We start from the raw sequence: 19,134 nt of genomic DNA on the forward strand, positions 1-19,134 counted from the left end.
AGTAGCGATACAAGGACTTCATCATCGTTTAAAAAGATAAAGAAATGAGATATTTAACTATTAGTGGAGGAATAATATGATACTGTGCAGCATTAACTGATCACCCTACACACATTACGTCACCACCAGTCATATATACACACCCAAAATCTATTATACATTATTTATCAGGTCATTGTTAATCCCAGGCAACTTTCCCATGTTTGGATAAAAGGTTCACAAACCTTAAACTACTAAATTGCTCATATTTGCATGTTGTACATATTATTTATTTTGAACGTTACTTTTTTAAGTTTTATTTTATTGTGTAGTTTTTCAACTCATTGCTTTTGTTCTTTAAGTTCCTGTTTTTATCTTCTTGTGAAAACCTACCTTGCCATAAATAAGATTCTGATCATTTTACTGATTTATCTGTTGTCTGATGCATGCGAGTGTTGGGAAATTGGATCGTGTACATAAACAAAAAAATATGTATCTATACAGTGCTTCAACACATACACCAAACATAGCGGATATACCTAGACTAATTTAGTTTTTTCTATATTTAAACAAACAAGATCCAGTGAATTGGTTTAGAGCGGGTGACAGAAAGGATGCATACCTGGAGGAGGGTTTAAATAGACACTGTTACAGGTCAGAAGTTTCTTAATGAATTGGAAATATTCCAGGCTGTATTGCATTCTGTTGTGCATGAATTGGACGTTCTGCTTGCGGACACTGCACTCGATGACACCAGGCATCTTGACCTGATTTGGCTTGGTGGAGGAGATGGTGAGCTCTGAGATGTATTTGACAAGCTCGCTGTCCTTGTCCAGTGAGTCCATACGCTCATAGAATAGGATGTAGGCATTCCACCATCGCTTCTGCCTCCGGTAAGACATCCTTTTCATCATGTGATCGAATACCTCGCCCATGTATTCTCCTCCAAAGCACTGATTCTTCATCTCCTCCTCATCGTCCATTTTACACTCAGTCACGTCCCCATCGTCAAACTTATACCAGCGGTTCTTTTCACCATCACCCCCATTCCTTTGGATTATGTAGGAGTAGTAGTGTCCGCCGCTGGCCTGGCCTGAGTGGACCAGCACTCCCACCAGGCGATACTTGGAGCTGCCTGGGGGCGTGGGTTCAGAGGGCTCATTCTGTTGGATCACCTGGTTCTCTGGATTAACATCATCCCCCTCTAATTTGGCCACACCCGCTACCGTGTAAGGCTCCATGTCCAGCTCCCTGGGGAACTCAAAGTAGTCGTTGAACTTGATGGCACACTCCCGCTCCCAGTCATAGTCAAAGCGCTTCAGCTGGATGGCGAGGACTGGCGGCAGCTTCTTAATCAGCAAGCGTTTCACCGTGTCCACCTGACAAGGAGAGCAAACATTAGATTGCTTTCCTTTTCTCACTTCTTTAAAATCAGCCGTGTTAGAGCCATTACTATTGCCTCTACTTTTCTGTGGCACATTGGCTGGCCACTAGGTGGGTTTTCCATTCTTACCTTCTTATTACACTTTTCACAGTGGTAAGCGTTGGCTCCCTCCAGCAGGTCCCCTTTAACATACTGCTCCATGGAGTCCAGCAGGTTCTGGTGGTTTCTGATGTCGACGTTGAGTGTTGTGAATGACTCCTCACACTCATACCTGGTAACAGAAACAATTATTCAGTACGAAGAACCCAAAGGACAATTCAATTTTTTTTTCTGAAAATATGTAATTGTTTTTAGTAACCAAGCACAGAGAAAAGTTCTGAATTCACCTGTGGGGGCATCCCTGACAGATCTTCTGGTCAGCAAAGGAACCTCCTAGCACCTTGCTGAGCATGGCAGGGTGACCCAGAGCTTTCAGAGCTTCATCCAGACTGTCCACCAAAGAGTTGAAAAACTCCAGGGCATCGTGTTGCTCTCTCAAGTTCACTGGCTCCCCCCATAACCTAAAAACGATGTAACATTTAAATAAATCATCAGCTGCAAAACAAGTAAAAATGAGTGCAAATCAATGTTACAGTGAATCTCTAAATTACCTGAACTGTTTCCAGAATCCCCTAGGGACATAATACTGCAGTCTGGACGCAGCCAGATGGCCAAAGATGACCTGTAGGTGGCGCAGGACCCCAATGTTGTACTCTTTCCTGTCCTCTGACTTACTAGAGGGCTTATCATCAAACTGATGATGGTAGCTGAAAACCTCATCACGAGGATCAACGTTACTCTGTAGAGACAAAACGCATAAGTGAGACAAATTACCACAGCCCAGCATCCACAACAGTTAAGTTTTCTCTGGCTACCATGTCATGGTGCTATCAAAACTGGGGAAGGGAATTAAGTTATATGTAAGGGTAAAATGTCTCCAGTCTATGAAGCAAAATATTATTACTTTAAACTTTTCTTGTAATTATGCCCTCAGCTCTAAGCCCAGCCTACACGGCGTAACAGCCTGGAGTTGGCCATTTTGTCAGTCACTGGATGCTGAGAAAGGATGAAAATCTTCATCGGGCAAAAGGTTTAATGGAGCACAAACTCTTTCATTACCTCATTCTCCTGCTTCTCATCCCCTGACATGTCATCGTCCACATCAGTGCCTGTGCCCTCGATGGCCAGGATGCCATTGCGGATGGGAGGGATCATGTACAGCTGCTGAATGACAGAGTTCATATAACAGGTGGCCCCAGCGTTCTTCAGTCCTACAAAGCCTTTGTTTGGCCGTGGCCCCACCGGAGGCAAGTACTCCCACTCTGTCAATGTTTCACAACCTGTAGAGAGGGAATGAAAAAACACACTCGAATATACTGTACTGTAAATTTGACAGTGGAATCCAGCTGTAAAACTCGCCTTACCTAAGTAGTACATGTCAGTCAGGGTGTCGACTATCTGTTTGAGGTTGCGAACACAGCCGACCGCCAGTGCTACCAGGAGCTCAAAGCCTGCGTTGATGGAAGCAGGGGTGCTGCACACTGGGATGGCTTGCTCAGTAGGGAATTCCCCGCTTTTCATGTACTGCAGGTAAACATTAGATGCTGGGAAAATGAAGTCATCAATCAGCTCCTAAACAAAGAGAAAATTAGACAATTTAGTCAGACTACGAGATAGAAAAATAAAGATTTTGATTTTACCCGTTTCATGTACGATTTGTTTATTGTACCTTAATGAGATTCGCTCCTCCCTTCTCACAGCCAATGTAATACTTCTTCTCTGGTGTCTGGAAGGCTAGAAGTTCTTTGGTGACCCCAAGGTGGCCCTCCAGGATGGTCTCCTCCACACCAGTCTCCCCTGTCCTCTTAACCTCGTCCTAGAAAAGCAAACATTATGTACCATCAAATCTGCACACAATCACAATGAAAGAGAAACTATAGATAAACTTGTTGAGATATTACAAAATATGGGATTCAAATATAATCATGAATATAAGGTTAAATGGGAAGCTTTACCCTTATCCTTTTCAGCCAGTCAATCTCATTGTTGAGCAGCACCTCGGCATTTGGCAGGTTGATGTTACTGTTATAGGCATAGTTCAGCAGATGTCTGAGCAACGTGAAGTAGTCCCCAGCATGTTTGGCGCGCTCCTTGGCTGTACTCTGAACACAGACATAAGAAATTGAATGGAATTAAGATCCTGGTAATTTATTATAATTAACATAATACAAGAGGAAAGACCAGTTATATTATTTAACGACACTTGGCATATAGTAACTAACCCCCAACACAGTAAAGAGGAGGGTGATGAAGAAGAGGAGGGGTCGATGGCCCATACAACACCGAGTTGCCATCAGGAAAAACTGCTCCTGAGCCATCTGACGAACAGATCTGTCAAAGTCAGATAACAACATCAGCATCATTATATTCACTCTAAACTATAAAAATGCAGATGATGGGGCAGTTCCATCTGTTTCAGTCAGTTGGTTGAAATCATACTGATTTACTTACTTGCTGTGGCAGTGCAGCAGCAGGTCTATGATGAAGGTCTGCCAAGCCTTCTCCTTACTGAGTGTGTCCAGAGCCGTGGGCATGAGGGCAAAACACAGTGTCATCACTTCCAGGGCCTCGCAGCACACCTGCTCATCTTCCCCATCTGGCTCCTTAGCTGCATTTGTCTGATGAGAAACAGGAAAACAATTAACAGTGAGAAAACATACATACAGCATTGGAATTTTTAAACTCCCCGACTAAGTTCACTGATTTGGTCTTTTGGTTGTGCTTTGCTTTTAACATGTGACCTTTTGAAGCATTTACCGTCCCGCCTACAAAAGCCTGCATATCTATTATGAACTGATGTGCAGTAAGGGCTGTACAACCTTTACTCTAATGTGCTCTTATTTCCTATTCAAATGACGATAGCTTTGATATTTAGTAAATATTTGGACTACAATCAAAATAACTCTTATAAAAATTTGCAAAAGAACGTTTACCTTCTCGTATATTTTGCTGATTTCTTCATTGGAGCTGAAGACGAGCTGCACCGTACCACAGCCTGATGCCCACACAATTTTCTGTACTGCTCGGATCACACAAATGTCTGGGATGTACTTTGATGCCTGGAAGAAATTCTGTTGGAAAAAGAAATTGGCCCATAAAATCTACTATAACAAACAGTGCCACTGAACTTGCGTACAACCAGAACATTAGTACTGTTCAGAGAATGTCTATAATAAGGATGATAATTATATCTTGTTTTTGTTACCTCATCAGAAATCTGCTGGGCCAGGCGGATGGCTACATTGCGCAGCATGCATTCTGACGCAGGGTTGGGGATGTTTTGCAGGGCACTCTGGAGGACCAGGGCCTGGTCATGAGTGGCCTGGTTTATCTGTAAACAATGCAGTTAATAAGTGGGACGAGAGATGCAGACATGTCAATAGAAATATGACAGCCATATACAGAGGAACTAGTTATACAGGTATGGCTCAGTGTGAGTTATGTGTCTGGCCTAACCGGAGAGACAGGAATATTTCCCTCAGCATTGGGCTGGCAGGCTTCAGCCACAGCCTTCACATGACCAAAGCCCACAGAGGTCAGGAGGAGCTTGGCAATCTTTAGTGCGTTGAGGTACGCCCCACGCCTCGTCTCCATATCTGCTGCTGGTAGAAAGTTGTTCCTGGTGAGCATGCTCAGCACCAGGGGTAGCCCGCCACTCTTCAAGAAGTTGTACTGGAAGTCACTGGCATCCTCGCCAAGAGTGGCACTGGCAGGCATCAGTAAAGCATACACAACCTGGAACATGACCAAATTGTATAAATTGAGACAAGAAAAAAAAACTCCATGATTCCATGTTTTGCTCTTAGTAGCTCCAGCTCAATGTTATGATTGCTACTGGAGACGTGGCATTGTTGCTCAGATCCCAATTATCACACAATGATACGTAAGAATTTCTCAGGCTAGTCAGGTTCAAAATGCAAAATCTGGTTTTCAGCGCAGATAATAAATCACAGTTTGTGATGCAAAGGTACACCGCACTCACCTCAATGAGGTAGAGCACTTGTGAGGGGGAGGGGCCGAAGAAGCGGGAGTCCAGTGAGGGACTGAGGCTGTTCTCACCAAGTTTGGCGTGGTCCAGACACACAGCTCTCAGATTCTCTACTGTTGTATTATCTGAGGATACAAAAACATGGCAGTGAGCTACCATGGCCTGTGTGTACTTGTGAAGGTTTATGTTTCAGTCAAATGAATTGGTTGAAAACAGCAGAGGTACATCTTTACCTGGCGGCATGAGTTTCATGAGAACTCGAGAGCCATCTCTAAGCAGAGGCATTTTGAGGTTGCAGCCCAGGTCAGCCACCTGCCACAGGAAGGAGATGTAGCGCAGATGCAGCGACATAATCTGTAGAATAAATAATGTATTAGGTTATATTAATACATTGTAATAGTACTGCTGTTTAATCACTTCAACACACTGAAAAACCTCATAAATTCAATGCAACATAAAACCTTGTGGTCAACATTAGGGTAAAGCAACATTAACATTTTAAATTTTTTAAATTACATATTGTTTAAGAATTGCAACCCTAGAAATTAACAGAAAGTTGGGGATTGGTCTAAATATTTTGCTTTCACAAAAATACCTAATGCACAAAATCTGTCTAAGGCACCGAACACACCTGGTATTAACAGCCGTCCTAAGAGATCTGAATTGTTCTTTAGGTTGGTAGAATCTGTCACCATTTACTTAATTGTATTGGATTTGGCTGCAACACTGTTTATCCCTGAAACTGCACTGAGTGTTTTGTGGATTCAAACACTTCCCCCACCCTTCCGTTGACATTGTGGTGATTAATAAATGAGGGAATTTTCCTTTTTTGGGTGAATTATCCCTTTTATTACCAGGTGTATACGGGCTTCATATTAACCATTATCATGGCTGTTTGGAAGTAATGTCTACATGTATGAAGGCATTACATTATCTGTGCGGTAAACTCACCACACCAGGAAGACAGCCCTCAACCTCAGGGTTGGGCCCATCGCTGAAGTGGTTGCCGTGGTTACCAGGAGAGCCAGTGGATGAGTCAGAGGAGCTGTCTGGGCTTGAAGGCATGTTGGCACTCACCTGTGTCAGCTTGGCCGTGATCAGCTATATTAAAAAAACACAGGAAGTCTGAGTTAATGTTCATGTAATGTGTGGAGAACAAAGACACACATAAATCATTTCTGGCTTCAAGATCTGACTTTTAATATGCACAAAATGGTCAGGATTATCATTTGAATTGTGAGTAAATCATTCATTATATTTGCATAAAAGAGTACCAGAGTACCAGGGGAGACCACATTGTTACCGTTTTGTCCTTCAAGTTGAGCTGTCCAATTAACTTCCTGTCATCAGCCGGATCGACCACCTCGCCACCAATAAAGAGCTCTATCTTGGTATGTGCAGCGTTTGCCTTGATCCGAGTAAGGATGCCACGGCGAACTGAGCCAATTGTGTCATTGGTGTGTGACCAGATATCCAGGTCATCTACCTGACGACCCTGGTTGGGAAAACGCACGATCAACGTGATATGCTTCCCACGGAAAGCTCTGTAAGAGAAATTGAATTAAGAGATTAAGTGAAACAGTAAAATCATTGCACCTTTTTTTGTATCTAACCGAGTATTGTGAATAAAGCAAGATAGCATGCACACTAAATATGGAAAACCTAGGTATTCATTCATGTTAAATTAATACCTTTAGACAATTTCTATGTGATGTTTTAAATACAGTGGGTAATGATTATTTTGCTTATTCTAGTCATTATATAATACAGAGTCATTAAACTGTAAAGTATATATGTTGAATTGGAGTAAATTTTCCTGTGAAAGCTTCAGCCAGTAGGTCAGCAGCAATATGGTTGAATTTGTTATGATAAATGCAGTACTGTGTTTTCTTTATTGTAATTGTACCTGGACATGGGCAGTATAGTCCTTTCCTCATGGTAGTCACTGTCACACTCATTGATGTACTCTTTGAGCACAGTAAGAACTCGCACCATGCGGATGGCTTCCTGACGGGCACAATTTATGCTGTCTTTGTCTCCGTCCAACACACACAGGGTGTCGTAGGAGGCCTTCAGACGGTCAAAACATGACTGGATGAAATCCTCATGAATTTCAACCTAAAGGGAGGAAATGGGTACAGCAATGAAGGCAAACAAATTATTATTACACCAAATTATATTTGAATTAACCTCTCAACATTAAATATTCTCTAGGAAAGGGATAAGAAAATGAAATTCTCTCTTAGTGAAACAGAAGAGTCACGTACCTGATTAACTTGTAGTTTTGGTCCGAGGTTGGTATAAATCTCTTTCAGCAGGTCTATTGCTCGGCTTGCGATATCATCACTTCCTTGAATCACCACCTGGAAGAGAGACGAATACAAATGTTTTTTCAAGCAGTAGGTATTTTCCAATCTATATTCTCGAAATCCCCCTCTGCTACCAGAGAAATTAAATTCTCAATATAATTTATTTGTCAACGAACAAATGGATAGGTATATCCCCTCATCCTTACAATCGCACCAAACTAAACCCAGACCACTGAATTACTCCTTCTTTGTTGATAATGTAATTCTTAAATCAAGGCTACAATAGTAAAAGTTATTCCGAGCTGAGAGTGTGAGTAGAAAGTGAGATAAACAAATTAAGGCTGGTAACAGTAACACGGACCAACTGGTCATTTTATTTGAGAACTTCACCTGACAAATTTCCAACACAGTGTCTGTCTTTCAGTTTCCAAGATTTGAGTGGCTCTTGAGGTAATAAAATGTGGATCCCATTTCCAGTCTTTAAAATAATTAGTTTTTGGAAAGGAAAGAATATAGGCTCTAAATCTGCCTCCCTCACGAATACACAAAAACTGCTGTTTTTGTGTGACTGTTGCACCAAATCTCCTCACCCTCCAGAGGTAGTCCAAGCCTATCAGTTCCAGGTCATCCATCATGTAGGCCCTGCGCTTTGCTACCAGCTTGCCTTCCCTGCAGTTGACAGCCTTGAAGAACCTCTCAAAGCACTTCATGCCATTCTCCGTCAGCAGAGACGGGTCCAACTGCAGGACGTTGTTCTCAAAGAAGTCCTTATTGATGTCCGGGTCCAGGTCTGGCTCATCACCCATCAGCTTGGAGTACCTAGTGGGTGGCAGGAAAGTAACACAGCATTCAGACCAGACGTGTCTGCTGATTAACAAAGGTAAGAGATTAAATTTATGCTAAAGGCGAGAAGAGATCAAATCGAACAGTACCATTTGAAGCAGGCCTCACGGTCACAAAGGAACACTGCATTCTCAGCCAGACACTTCCAGATCTGCTTGGCCTGAGGGGCACAGAGCCACAACTGGCCATCCTTTAGCAAGAACCTGACAGAAAATTAACAAGAAAGAAAATCAATATTGGCCTGAACATAAAATAAAAAGGTACTTGTGAAGGTCACAGAGTTGGTTCCAGCCTTGTATCATAACTGCTGCTTGGCTGAAGTCACTGGATCCAGTGACTCTGCTTCTCCCTATTTATCCAAAATTGTCCTTAAACATAGCACTTCAACTGGGCAACAAAGTCTAGGGATACTTTATGACTAAATATATCAAGCTGATTACTCTTAAGAGTTTGTTTTTGAATGGGTAGGATAGTAACTGGATGCATCTAGTTGCAATACATCAGCAATTTATTATAGCTGATCCGAGCAGTAATTATTTCCCCACATGAACATAAATTGCAGCAATTTAAAGGCAAGTTTTTACATTAGATTTCTTCTTTTCCCAGTTGTGGGAATAGATTTCAGGAAACTATACACCCATGTTGATTAGATACATTCAGGGGTGAGATGGTTTAAGTTGTACCTCAGGAAGTTGAGCCGCTCCTGTACTTCCTGGACATGGCTGTAGCGGCTTCCTGGCCTGACAGTCTGAGGGTCAAACTCAGCTTGCTCTTCTGTAAAAGCACATACATGACCAGTCAGTCTGCATATAGTCCACACCCCTGAATCAAATGCTGCATTTGTAGGAAATGAAATGTCAGACTAACACCGCCATTTCTGGCTCCAACAAAGTACCTTTGGAGAACTGCCTCATGGTCTCCATGTAGGCTGAGAGATTCTCAGCCACTAGGGTCACCAGAGCGTGGTTGTGCTGCAGCTGGTTGATCAGGTCATGTCGGTAGAACACATGAGGACTTCTCTGGGTTTGACTGAGGAGAGAGTAGCAGGAGCAGTGGTGAATGTAAGGGGGACAAAAACGGACAGGAAGTCAGGAAGCAAAAGACTGAAAAACAAAGTGTGATGAAGCTGACATCAAATACCTTTAGTAATAATTTCTGGTAAAGAAAACTTAAAATGACTGATTTCTAATTTGTTTCAGGGACATAAAGAAAGCAGCTCTTGGTGTTTTGCATGTGTGTGTGTATATATGGGTCATAGAGTAACCAGCAGAAGAAGTCATATCAATAAAGGACATTTCCTGCCTTGTCTCCACCATGAAATTGTGTTTTTGGATTTGAAAACCAAACAATAGGAAAATAACCTAGATTTGATTTTTAACTATCATATTACAAAGAGCCACATGGAAATCTGAAATATAAAAACAATGTTTTGGATTGCTGATGACAATTTAACGAAAGGAAAAGTAAAGTAAGTCATTATGAGCCCAGTTGACGAATTAGCAGTGGCTACACAGTGCTGAACAGTGCAACTGCCACTCACATTCGAGACTCATTTCTCATGTCCAAATTCGAAATATACGTTTGTATTAGTGGGTCGAAGGCATGAAATACCCCTGATATTGACTTGCATTGAATGATTTGAGCTGAAAGGAGCTGGCATCAGGAAGAATGGGGCTCCATCTCAAAAGACCTTTCACTTAGTTGTGTAATTGACATGATTAAAGGACCTTTCTGTGTATGTACTATAACTTGTATTAAGAAATTGGTATTTATATGTGATGTAGCCACGATTTCTACATATTCTTTTTTATTTTAACTAACCTGAAATGCATGCATGTATGTGTGCATCTTATAAAAAAAATTCACAATGAATCTCAATGCATTTTCTAAGTGATTGAGTCCACAAAACATTTCTGGAGTCTCAGGGGTAAACTTTGTTAGAGCAGAATCCAATACAGTTGAAGTCAATGGTGAGTACTTCTTAAGACGTTATAAAAAAGAAAAACCGTAGCATTCCTCCATACTGGTTGTGTGGTATCATCCAAGTGTTCGGAAACCCCGGCATTCAAATTTGACTCGAAATGGAGTCATTTGCACCAAGTTTTAAGCCTAAAGTTCCGCTGATATCTTCTGACGAGGTGCATTAAGAGGCCGTCCGAAATGTCCGCTATCTTAGACACTTCTGGTGGAAATTTAGGCTCAAAACACAGTGTAAATGACTTTGTTTCGAGTCAAATTTGAATGTCAGTGTTAGCAGACACTTGGATGACACCACACGAGCAGTATGGAGGCATGTACGTTTTTTCTGATGTTTTATTACGTTTGACGATAAGTCACTAATGTCTTCAATTATATGGGATTCAGGTGCTACACTGTTTACCCCTGAGACTCCAAAAGTGTTTTGTGGACTCAAACACTTGACCCAAGCCCCAATCAGCACAGTGGTGAGTAAAAAGTGAGTGAATTTTTATTTCTTGGTGAACTATCCCTTTAAGGATAAAAGTTGTCTCATGCTTGACTAAGTCTCAAATGTACAAGACATTTAAAAAGGGGCTTGACTGAGGAAGGAGTCATTTGAGATGAAACCCAAGAAAGAATTGCTTAGGCAGATTCATGGCAAAGGTTTTACATTTTGTATAGTGTTCATTATTAACATGTCAAAGAGAAAGTTAGACTTGACGTAACACAGAAATAGGTAGAACCCTGTAATTAGCGCTCAACTTACCCCACTAAGTTCGTTTGTATGTTAATTGGCATTTTCTTTCTGAAAAACAACAGGCATGTGTGCTACATATTTTCTACAGTGACTATAAGGAAAAACACTACTTTAAATCAAAACAATTTTATGATGCACAAAATGATCTCAAATAAATCTGAAACTAGTTTCACATATTTTCAAAGTAATGTTAAAATAAATGATGTATTTACTGCTGTAAACCCTAGTTAAAATGTCTTGTGTTTAAGTATTTCAGTAACCTGACAACTTTCAGTCCAGCTAACACAAATTCCCTAATATCTTTTCAAGTTACACTTGGGCTTTTCTTACTCTGGCGAAAAAGTCTGCTGTGAAAATTACCTCAGAATAAAAGCTCGATAACTTCTAATATTTATTGAACTATTACTTAACGGCTAGCTACCTGTCGAGAAAAATAACTACTCTGATTGTATCGGATCGAAGCTGAGTCCATAAACATACTCCAGCACCTTCTTTCAACTGTTTACAACATTGTTTACTTTGTTTCAAAGCAAACAATGTATCTGCACCTTTCAGCTCCTTTCAATGTACTCAAATGAAATATGTACGTCCCTTGGGCCAAACAATCATAACTAAAAAAAAAATAATGGCTAATAATCTCTAATGTTTGGTTTAGGAAGTCTCATGACCACACTTAGTGGGAGATTCTGTAAGAGTATACCAAAACAATAAAGTCTAGTAGTTAAGAGCAAAGTTTAAATTCAGTGAGAGAAAATGTAGTAAATGTTTAGTGTGCTGCTCGGCCCTGTGGTTAGCACTGATGGTTAATTTGTCTACTGTGAAAATTTGCTGATCTGTTGAGGACACTTAACTTCTCACATAACCTACTGTGCTGGACATAAAAACATAAAAGTTGGCATGCCTCAGCCGCAAGTGTCATAAATGCAAGAAATGTCAGAAAGTTAAAACATGATGAGTGTCTTTATCATGGGTTTTCATGCATTATGTACAAAATAAATACAAAGAATTCTGAGTAAACACTTAAAAAAATTATGATAAAATAAATGCTTCATACTTGCCAACATGTGATAAACCTCCTGTATGTTTCTGCAGTATAAAATTGATTTCTATCATGAGCTTACCTAAGGTTTTGAGGAGCTTCACCAAAGAGGCTACAGATTTCTCTGATTTGCTTCAGGGCAGGGATCACCCATTTATCGTTGGTCCGTAGTTCCTCTATGAAGCGATCTATCCATTGGATTTTCTGTGTGTCTCTGTCCTGTAAGTGAAAATTAAACATCAGTAATTGGAGTTTAATAAGCTCTCTGTTATTTTACATGCTTTTAAACACATTCACCAACATCACCCCCACATGTACCTGTGAGCAACTGTAATCCAATATCTTGATGTGAGCACTAAGAGCCTGGTCCATGATGTCTACAGGCACATCATCGCTGTGTGCCAGGTTCCACAGCAGATTGAGGACCTTGTGGGCCATCACACCATCCTTATCATCCTCAGCCAAGCGCCGGATAAGTTCCAGCAGCTTTTCACGCTGCTTCTTGCTGGCATTGGTCCAGCTTGCCTGCACAAGACCAAGAACCAAGTCCAAAAGTTAAAATAGAGGCTACAGCCGAACGCTGTTGTGATGTAAGAATTAAACTGCAATGTACTTAAACCAGAGTTCAGACAATCAGTACACTGTGTACAAAAAGTCTTTATAACACTGACTGATAACAGCAACTCTTACTCACCTTGAAACAGTCAAAGAGGTGATCGAGCTGCTCAGGTGAGAAGTCCCATGCCAGCTTGGCCAGGAGGTCATGGACATTCTTCACAATAGCCTCATGCTTACCAGCCTGCAGATGCACAGACAACAACCACCATGCTGTGTTAAGGAAATAGATCTAAAATACACACAACATTTCAGCCACGCAGGGTTGTGCTGCAGTTGCAATGTTGACAAATGGTGATTAGAAGTAGGAGTTGTGTTCGAAATTTACAATATGCAGTTGTGTTTCAGTTACAAGAAATTTAGACCTTAATTCAACCATTTCCCATTAAATTTAAACTTCTCCTGCAAATCCCACTTTTTTTAATGTGTATTCTATTTAAGGCTTTATCAAATTTAGCCTGTTTACAATTTAACATAAAATAAATACATGAATCGGGAAAAACAAGTATTTGCCTCTGTCAGGTCATTAAAATGTTACATATAAAATCTTACAACATTCTGAACGTTTATCCTCCGTTAATGGGCATTTGCTACTTTAAAGGCTGATCAGTTTACCTGTGCAGCCCAGATATTATCCAGATCCTGCATTGTAAGAGCTTTCTCTTTGATAACAAAGCGAAGGATCTTCTCCAGTTTCTCGACATACTGCGGCTGGTGCAAACTGTCCCTGAGCACAATGGACAGGATGTGGTTCTGCTGGATCCACTCCTGGTGTAGAGTGAAGCGACATAAAGGAGAAATGGATTTTTAGGGGAAAAAAAGAGGTTGTTAAGATGCAATACAATAGTAAAGAGCTGTGGTGAGTTTACCGCCATGCGCTCTGCAGTCAGCCACTCCTCCTCCTCAGGGTTATGCCGATGAGTGTAGTAGGACACACTGGAGATCACCTTGTTAACTTCATTTAGTGCATTCATTTTGCCATTAAAAGAAGAAATTTGCAATAACCTGTTGATGAATGAGAGTTTGATAAAGTCAGAATAATAACTGTACAGCAATTTGATGGAAAACCTTGATCAGATGAAAATAATTTAGATTAAGACTTTACTTACCTAAGAATCATTTTTAACCTAAAAATCTCTAAATTCTTCACGGTCTCCTCCTGCCCCGGTACACGAGAAGCCAGATTCTTCAGAGACTTGATTATCATGGACAGTGCGTCGTTTTTGGCTTCATTCTTTGCCTCTTTCTTCAGCTCCTCATCTGTGAGATTCTCTAGAAACTGAGGAACCATCTCAATGACTGGAAGGAAGTACTTCTTTACCGTGTGCAATGTGAGGAACTCATAACACTGGCCGAAAGGCCTGTAATGAAAAGAAGACAAAATCAGTTAACGAAAACTTGTAAGGTGACCACTACACAAAAGCACGCCGAAATCATTTTCATTCTCACTTGATAAGTGCAGCGATGATCTGGACGTTCAGTGCTTGGCCGCTCATGAAGCGATCGTGCAACATTTGAAACCCGTTTAACGTGCCAAATTTGTTTATCAGGTCCACTAACCATCCCTGTGAATAGGAAACAAGAGAGAAAAAAGGATTAGTTTTAAATAAGTAAAATAAATGATCAAGTCCCTCCCCCTAAAATGAGTCCGTTCTGAGAATGAGAGTCCAGGCTTTTCGGAATAGATCTTTTTTTTTTTTTTTTTTTTTTTTTAAAAGGGGGACATTTTAAAAAGCCTGTTTTTTAGCCAATCATAATGTTAAGTTTATAAAGTAGTTGCGATGTAGTTACATGTTTAAGAGTGGCTGGTTGGATGTCAAACTTATTAATAAAAAATAAAAGACACTGGTAAAATCTGCCCTAACACAATGACGCCCTATTTAGTCCTGGGCCCCCTGCCAGCAGAGGCAGACAGTGAGCAGTGCTGCAGTACAGTTCATACTGACCCCATGCCCACGCTACATTCATCACTCTTTCACTGTAAAATTCCTATTCTCTTGAGTATACACCTCTTTTACACAATATGCATGCATATTATAGACTTTTAGTTATTTTTTATCTTCTCACTTTTACACAGGACAAAGGACTGTCTTAATCTCTCATGGCCCCAAAGGCTAAACTAAAATACTTCTCTATGGATTTAGCTAACAAGGAAGAGAGACTGGCTAACTGTCATTCAGATTAGGAAAACTCCTGTCGACACGCTGTCGATACTTCTTTCGACACACCGAAATAGTGAGTATTTATCTCAAATTAATCAAGTAATAACGTGCACAATCTAGACTGTCAAGAGTGTATTTCAAACAATAATTGGATCATAATTTGTAAGACGAGGAGTTATGAGAAACATTTTGGAGAGAAAAGTTCAGGAGTCAAAAGTTCCATTCCTATCTTTGGGCATTCATCACAGTGATTCACCTTGGGAGATCGTGGGTCTGGTGGTCGGGCAAAGAGCTCGTCGTCAGCCAGCTGTGCTCCAGCGGGGACCGTCTCAGAGGGCCGTGTGCCATTATAGATGTGGAACTTGCAGTGAGGGTTGGCGGCCATGGCCAGAAGCTCTAGTAGAGGGAACCAGTCCTGAGAGAGCTTGGCCACACACAACTCCACCAATCGGTGTGTGTTATTGATAATACACCTCTGTAGAGGAAGGTTTTTAGGTGGGAGAAAATGTAAATATTGACTATTAGACAGAGAGAGAACCCCAAGGCTGGCAGGAAAATCTCGCTGATGAAAACAACTTCGCAGTTTGATCAAATGACACATATGTTTTACACACAAGAAGAATTGCAATTAGGGAGGTCATGATATTTACGATAAGATTATTGTCGGAGAAAATATCACGGTTTCACAATATTGGATGCTATAGAAGGAAAAAATAAAACGTTATAAAATGTGACTCGCGAGAGATTTCACAATATACTATGATAAACACATAAGAGCTGCAACCTATTGGTCAATGCATTATTTTGTTAGTTAAACACTTGATATTTATAACGTTCACGATACCTGGGAATATGAGATATTCTTTATTATTCATGGTTCTGCCCTGCAGTTAAGCAGGTCTTGACAGAGACGCTGATACAGACTAGAACTCCTAAAATAGATTACCTGTCAAGTCTTATTTTGGTGCCTTAATTAACGTCTGAAATCTTGGTGACAAATGTCAATAGTACTATTGAATATTCTAAATAGCACATTTTAACAGTGAGAATAAAGGGCATAGTTCAGATTGTGGATCATGATTGTTTGTTAAAACAATGTGTTATAGTTATTAGTTATAGTATAGGAAAGATCACCTACGCTTCTACTTACGATTTCCAGAGAAATTTATTTAAGTCTCTACCCAGTAACATTACAACTAAAATCAGCTGCTCCTCCAGTACGCCTCGACTGGTTTGCAGCTCTGAAGTAACCAGAAATGTGTAATCAATATTGGACCGGCTCATCGTAAAAAACCAGAGGGGCTTTTTGTTCCTTAACATTTGAGTCAATGATGAGAATAAATCAAATGACCCATGGTTAAGTAACAACCCTGTACAATGTGCTAGAATAAAATTTGATAAAAACCTAATCATCATGATTTAAAGTGACAAAATCAAAATTTTGCTCTTTAACTTCCTTGTCTGTCTCACTGGTTTATCATGAAAAGGTTCCAGAGATCAATATCACAATACAGCACAAAAGACCAGCCTCAGTGACTTCTTACAAAAAACACAATTGATCACGGCTGCCTTTGCCTGTTTCTCTCAGCTCCACATAATCTTAACAGAAAACTCAATTCATAGGAAAGATCCCAATCTGAACAATATGCATCCAATAAGAAATAACATTTTAAATTACAAATAAAGCTAAGAATACTATGCTGCCCATGCCATCACACAAAAATATAGATTTATGTTGACCATTACAACTTTGATCGCTTGCATAATAACTCGTATTGAGTCGTAGTTGTGCTCTGTTGGAACAGAAATCAGGCCAAATTCGAAAGATGGTTATCCGTTTTCAGTCTTACCTCTAAAATAGAGATTGTGTGGGTTACATATGCAAAACATATCCATCTTATCTGCTTCGTCAAAAGCCCAGCAGGGTGGACCGTTAGAATGGATGCCATGGCTTAAAGAAACTTTTGTGTCATTGACCAAAATACAGAGCAAAAATCAGGACTCACATGAATCTCAAATTTCCAGCCACTAACTGCCTCGTCTGTCAGGATCTTTGTGAAAGAGATGGTCAGACCATCTCGGAAAAACCTCTGACATGCCTCACACTTCACATCCAGTCCTGCAAGGAAAGACATCCCTCATTTAGCATTCTTATAAAATTCAGTAAAACATTCAGCCTGAAGAAATACGCCAAAACGCAAGGCAAGCTCATTTATGCAGTATCATTCAGACACAAGGCAATGCAAAGGCATAGATCTAAATACATGTTCAAGTTTTTAAGTGACTATTGATACGGAAAACAGTTAATCCTTGTGATGTTGTCATGGTGGTAGGAGGTTGGTCCATAACTACACATTACAGATCAGCACTGACTTTAATCGCTCTTCTTTGGGGCCAGATTGGATTGTAACCTGTGGGACAAATGTTTTCTGGTTTCTTTGAGGAAGCAGTATGGGTTTTATTTTATCCCTGGGAGACACCTGAGTGATGCCATCTGTGGTTACTGCTGTTTAAAAGTTCATCCATTTGACAGGATTTAGCGCAATAGCTTAACTGGCTTCTGATAGGCGAGTGTGTTAAAGGGGAGGAGCATGATTGGGACAGAGACACTTTCTTAACGCTTGGGTGATGTGGAGCAGAGGGTCAGGTGATGATGGAAAGAGATACAGGCAGTCTGTCTGTTTGCGCTGTCCTTCACGCTTACCCACACGCTTATCTGCTTTGACTATGGCATCCCAAGAGCATTACATAGGTTGGCAGCAGATAGCCTGGATGCAGTGATGTTTGGATAAACGTCAGTTCTAAGTACAGACTTTACAAATCCAAAAGATAATGAAATAGTCAATTATATCCCATCTAGATGCAGATGTCACCCATGTATGTAGGCCAAGGAGTTTGCTAAAAGATTCAATTCATTAACTTACAGTTGGAATGTGGCCTGAGATGAATAAACAGTTTCTCCAGTGGCTGTTTGTCTTTTCAGGAAGTCAGAGTACCCTTTCCTTTGTAGAATGTCAAAAGACCCAGTGTAGATAATAATCCTCATATTACATGGATGCGTAGAGAGGAAACTGGCAACAGCCCTAGAGCTCTGTGACAGCTGCGTCAGCCATAGTTAGATTTTCAGTCTTTGCCATTCTTATATGCTTGATTATACGGGCCACATTCCGACTAGTGCCCTGTTAATCAGCAGTAGCGTTAGCAATATTTCTGCTGTACCTCAGTCTAGGGTCTGTGGGCCATGTCTATGTTAGTTCTGGTCACGTGCAGGTAAGAAGTTTCATCAGGCAAAGCAGTTTTTTATGCTAAACAAGGCTAGCAGCCAAGTCTATGGCAGGGCTGTGAAAACATAGCTGTGTACGAGAAGTAAAAGCAAAAACAAAAAAAAGATTTTTAATATCATTCATAAAGGTTTTAGTCGACAAATGACCTTGGCAGGAGCTGTGTTCCTGTGATATTATACGGGGGGGGGGGGGGGGGGGGGGGGGGGGGGAGGACTTTTGAGTGATGATTATCAAAAAGAATTGATGAGCCCTATTCAACACTTTCAAATAAATTCATGATGATTGCCAAGAACCCGATTAGCATTAAAAAGCAATTCCTGTACTATCTCAGACAGGACAGATCATTCAGCACAGTCCTACCTTTTTTACTCAGGTCTATAGCAGCTTCCAAAAGGACTTCCAACTCTCCTTTTGGCAAAACTGGAACAACCCAACGAGGCCTGAAAGAAAAAATTTAAATAATTTAAAGAAATGGCAACAATTATAAAAATAATAAAAGCGATACACCCCTCAAACTCTTCTCACATTATTAACAAGATTGAGAATAAAACACCTTTGGAAAGATATTATTTCAAAGACAGGTGTGTTTATTGGTTCCAAATAGGAATGAAATTAGGCATAGACCTGCCCTACATGCATTTTGGGAAGAGTAGACTGCCCCATAATGTAGGTTAATTAGTAAGTATTGCGATTCATTTCTCAAAGTTAGTAATAGC

General features: G+C 40.6%; 1 protein-coding gene across 4 annotated transcripts in view; it reads right to left on the minus strand.

The window, feature by feature from the left end:
• usp9 (ubiquitin specific peptidase 9) overlaps positions 1-19,134 on the minus strand; it is a 37,044-nt gene that overhangs the window by 8,670 nt on the left and 9,240 nt on the right. For 2 of the 4 annotated variants that reach the window (XM_053440306.1, XM_053440305.1), the window contains exons 4-37: positions 18,779-18,858; positions 17,141-17,253; positions 15,391-15,609; positions 14,422-14,537; positions 14,082-14,333; positions 13,842-13,977; positions 13,588-13,740; positions 13,052-13,156; positions 12,676-12,882; positions 12,440-12,576; positions 11,328-11,366; positions 9,498-9,631; positions 9,286-9,376; positions 8,692-8,805; positions 8,350-8,578; positions 7,718-7,813; positions 7,357-7,568; positions 6,754-6,994; positions 6,402-6,551; positions 5,684-5,804; positions 5,445-5,575; positions 4,919-5,197; positions 4,668-4,793; positions 4,396-4,533; positions 3,914-4,080; positions 3,685-3,793; positions 3,418-3,564; positions 3,132-3,278; positions 2,827-3,034; positions 2,522-2,742; positions 2,014-2,201; positions 1,750-1,923; positions 1,493-1,634; positions 602-1,358 (exon numbers count right to left, since the gene is read on the minus strand). In XM_053440306.1, the coding sequence (XP_053296281.1) occupies positions 602-1,358; positions 1,493-1,634; positions 1,750-1,923; positions 2,014-2,201; positions 2,522-2,742; positions 2,827-3,034; positions 3,132-3,278; positions 3,418-3,564; positions 3,685-3,793; positions 3,914-4,080; positions 4,396-4,533; positions 4,668-4,793; positions 4,919-5,197; positions 5,445-5,575; positions 5,684-5,804; positions 6,402-6,551; positions 6,754-6,994; positions 7,357-7,568; positions 7,718-7,813; positions 8,350-8,578; positions 8,692-8,805; positions 9,286-9,376; positions 9,498-9,631; positions 11,328-11,366; positions 12,440-12,576; positions 12,676-12,882; positions 13,052-13,156; positions 13,588-13,740; positions 13,842-13,977; positions 14,082-14,333; positions 14,422-14,537; positions 15,391-15,609; positions 17,141-17,253; positions 18,779-18,858 (5,879 nt within the window). The remainder of the gene's footprint in view (positions 1-601; positions 1,359-1,492; positions 1,635-1,749; positions 1,924-2,013; positions 2,202-2,521; positions 2,743-2,826; positions 3,035-3,131; positions 3,279-3,417; positions 3,565-3,684; positions 3,794-3,913; positions 4,081-4,395; positions 4,534-4,667; positions 4,794-4,918; positions 5,198-5,444; positions 5,576-5,683; positions 5,805-6,401; positions 6,552-6,753; positions 6,995-7,356; positions 7,569-7,717; positions 7,814-8,349; positions 8,579-8,691; positions 8,806-9,285; positions 9,377-9,497; positions 9,632-11,327; positions 11,367-12,439; positions 12,577-12,675; positions 12,883-13,051; positions 13,157-13,587; positions 13,741-13,841; positions 13,978-14,081; positions 14,334-14,421; positions 14,538-15,390; positions 15,610-17,140; positions 17,254-18,778; positions 18,859-19,134) is intronic. The other 2 variants (XM_053440308.1, XM_053440307.1) reach the window with 1 other exon arrangement.

The sequence above is a fragment of the Pleuronectes platessa genome, chromosome 14, assembly GCF_947347685.1.
Source record: "Pleuronectes platessa chromosome 14, fPlePla1.1, whole genome shotgun sequence".
Lineage (NCBI taxonomy): Eukaryota > Metazoa > Chordata > Actinopteri > Pleuronectiformes > Pleuronectidae > Pleuronectes > Pleuronectes platessa.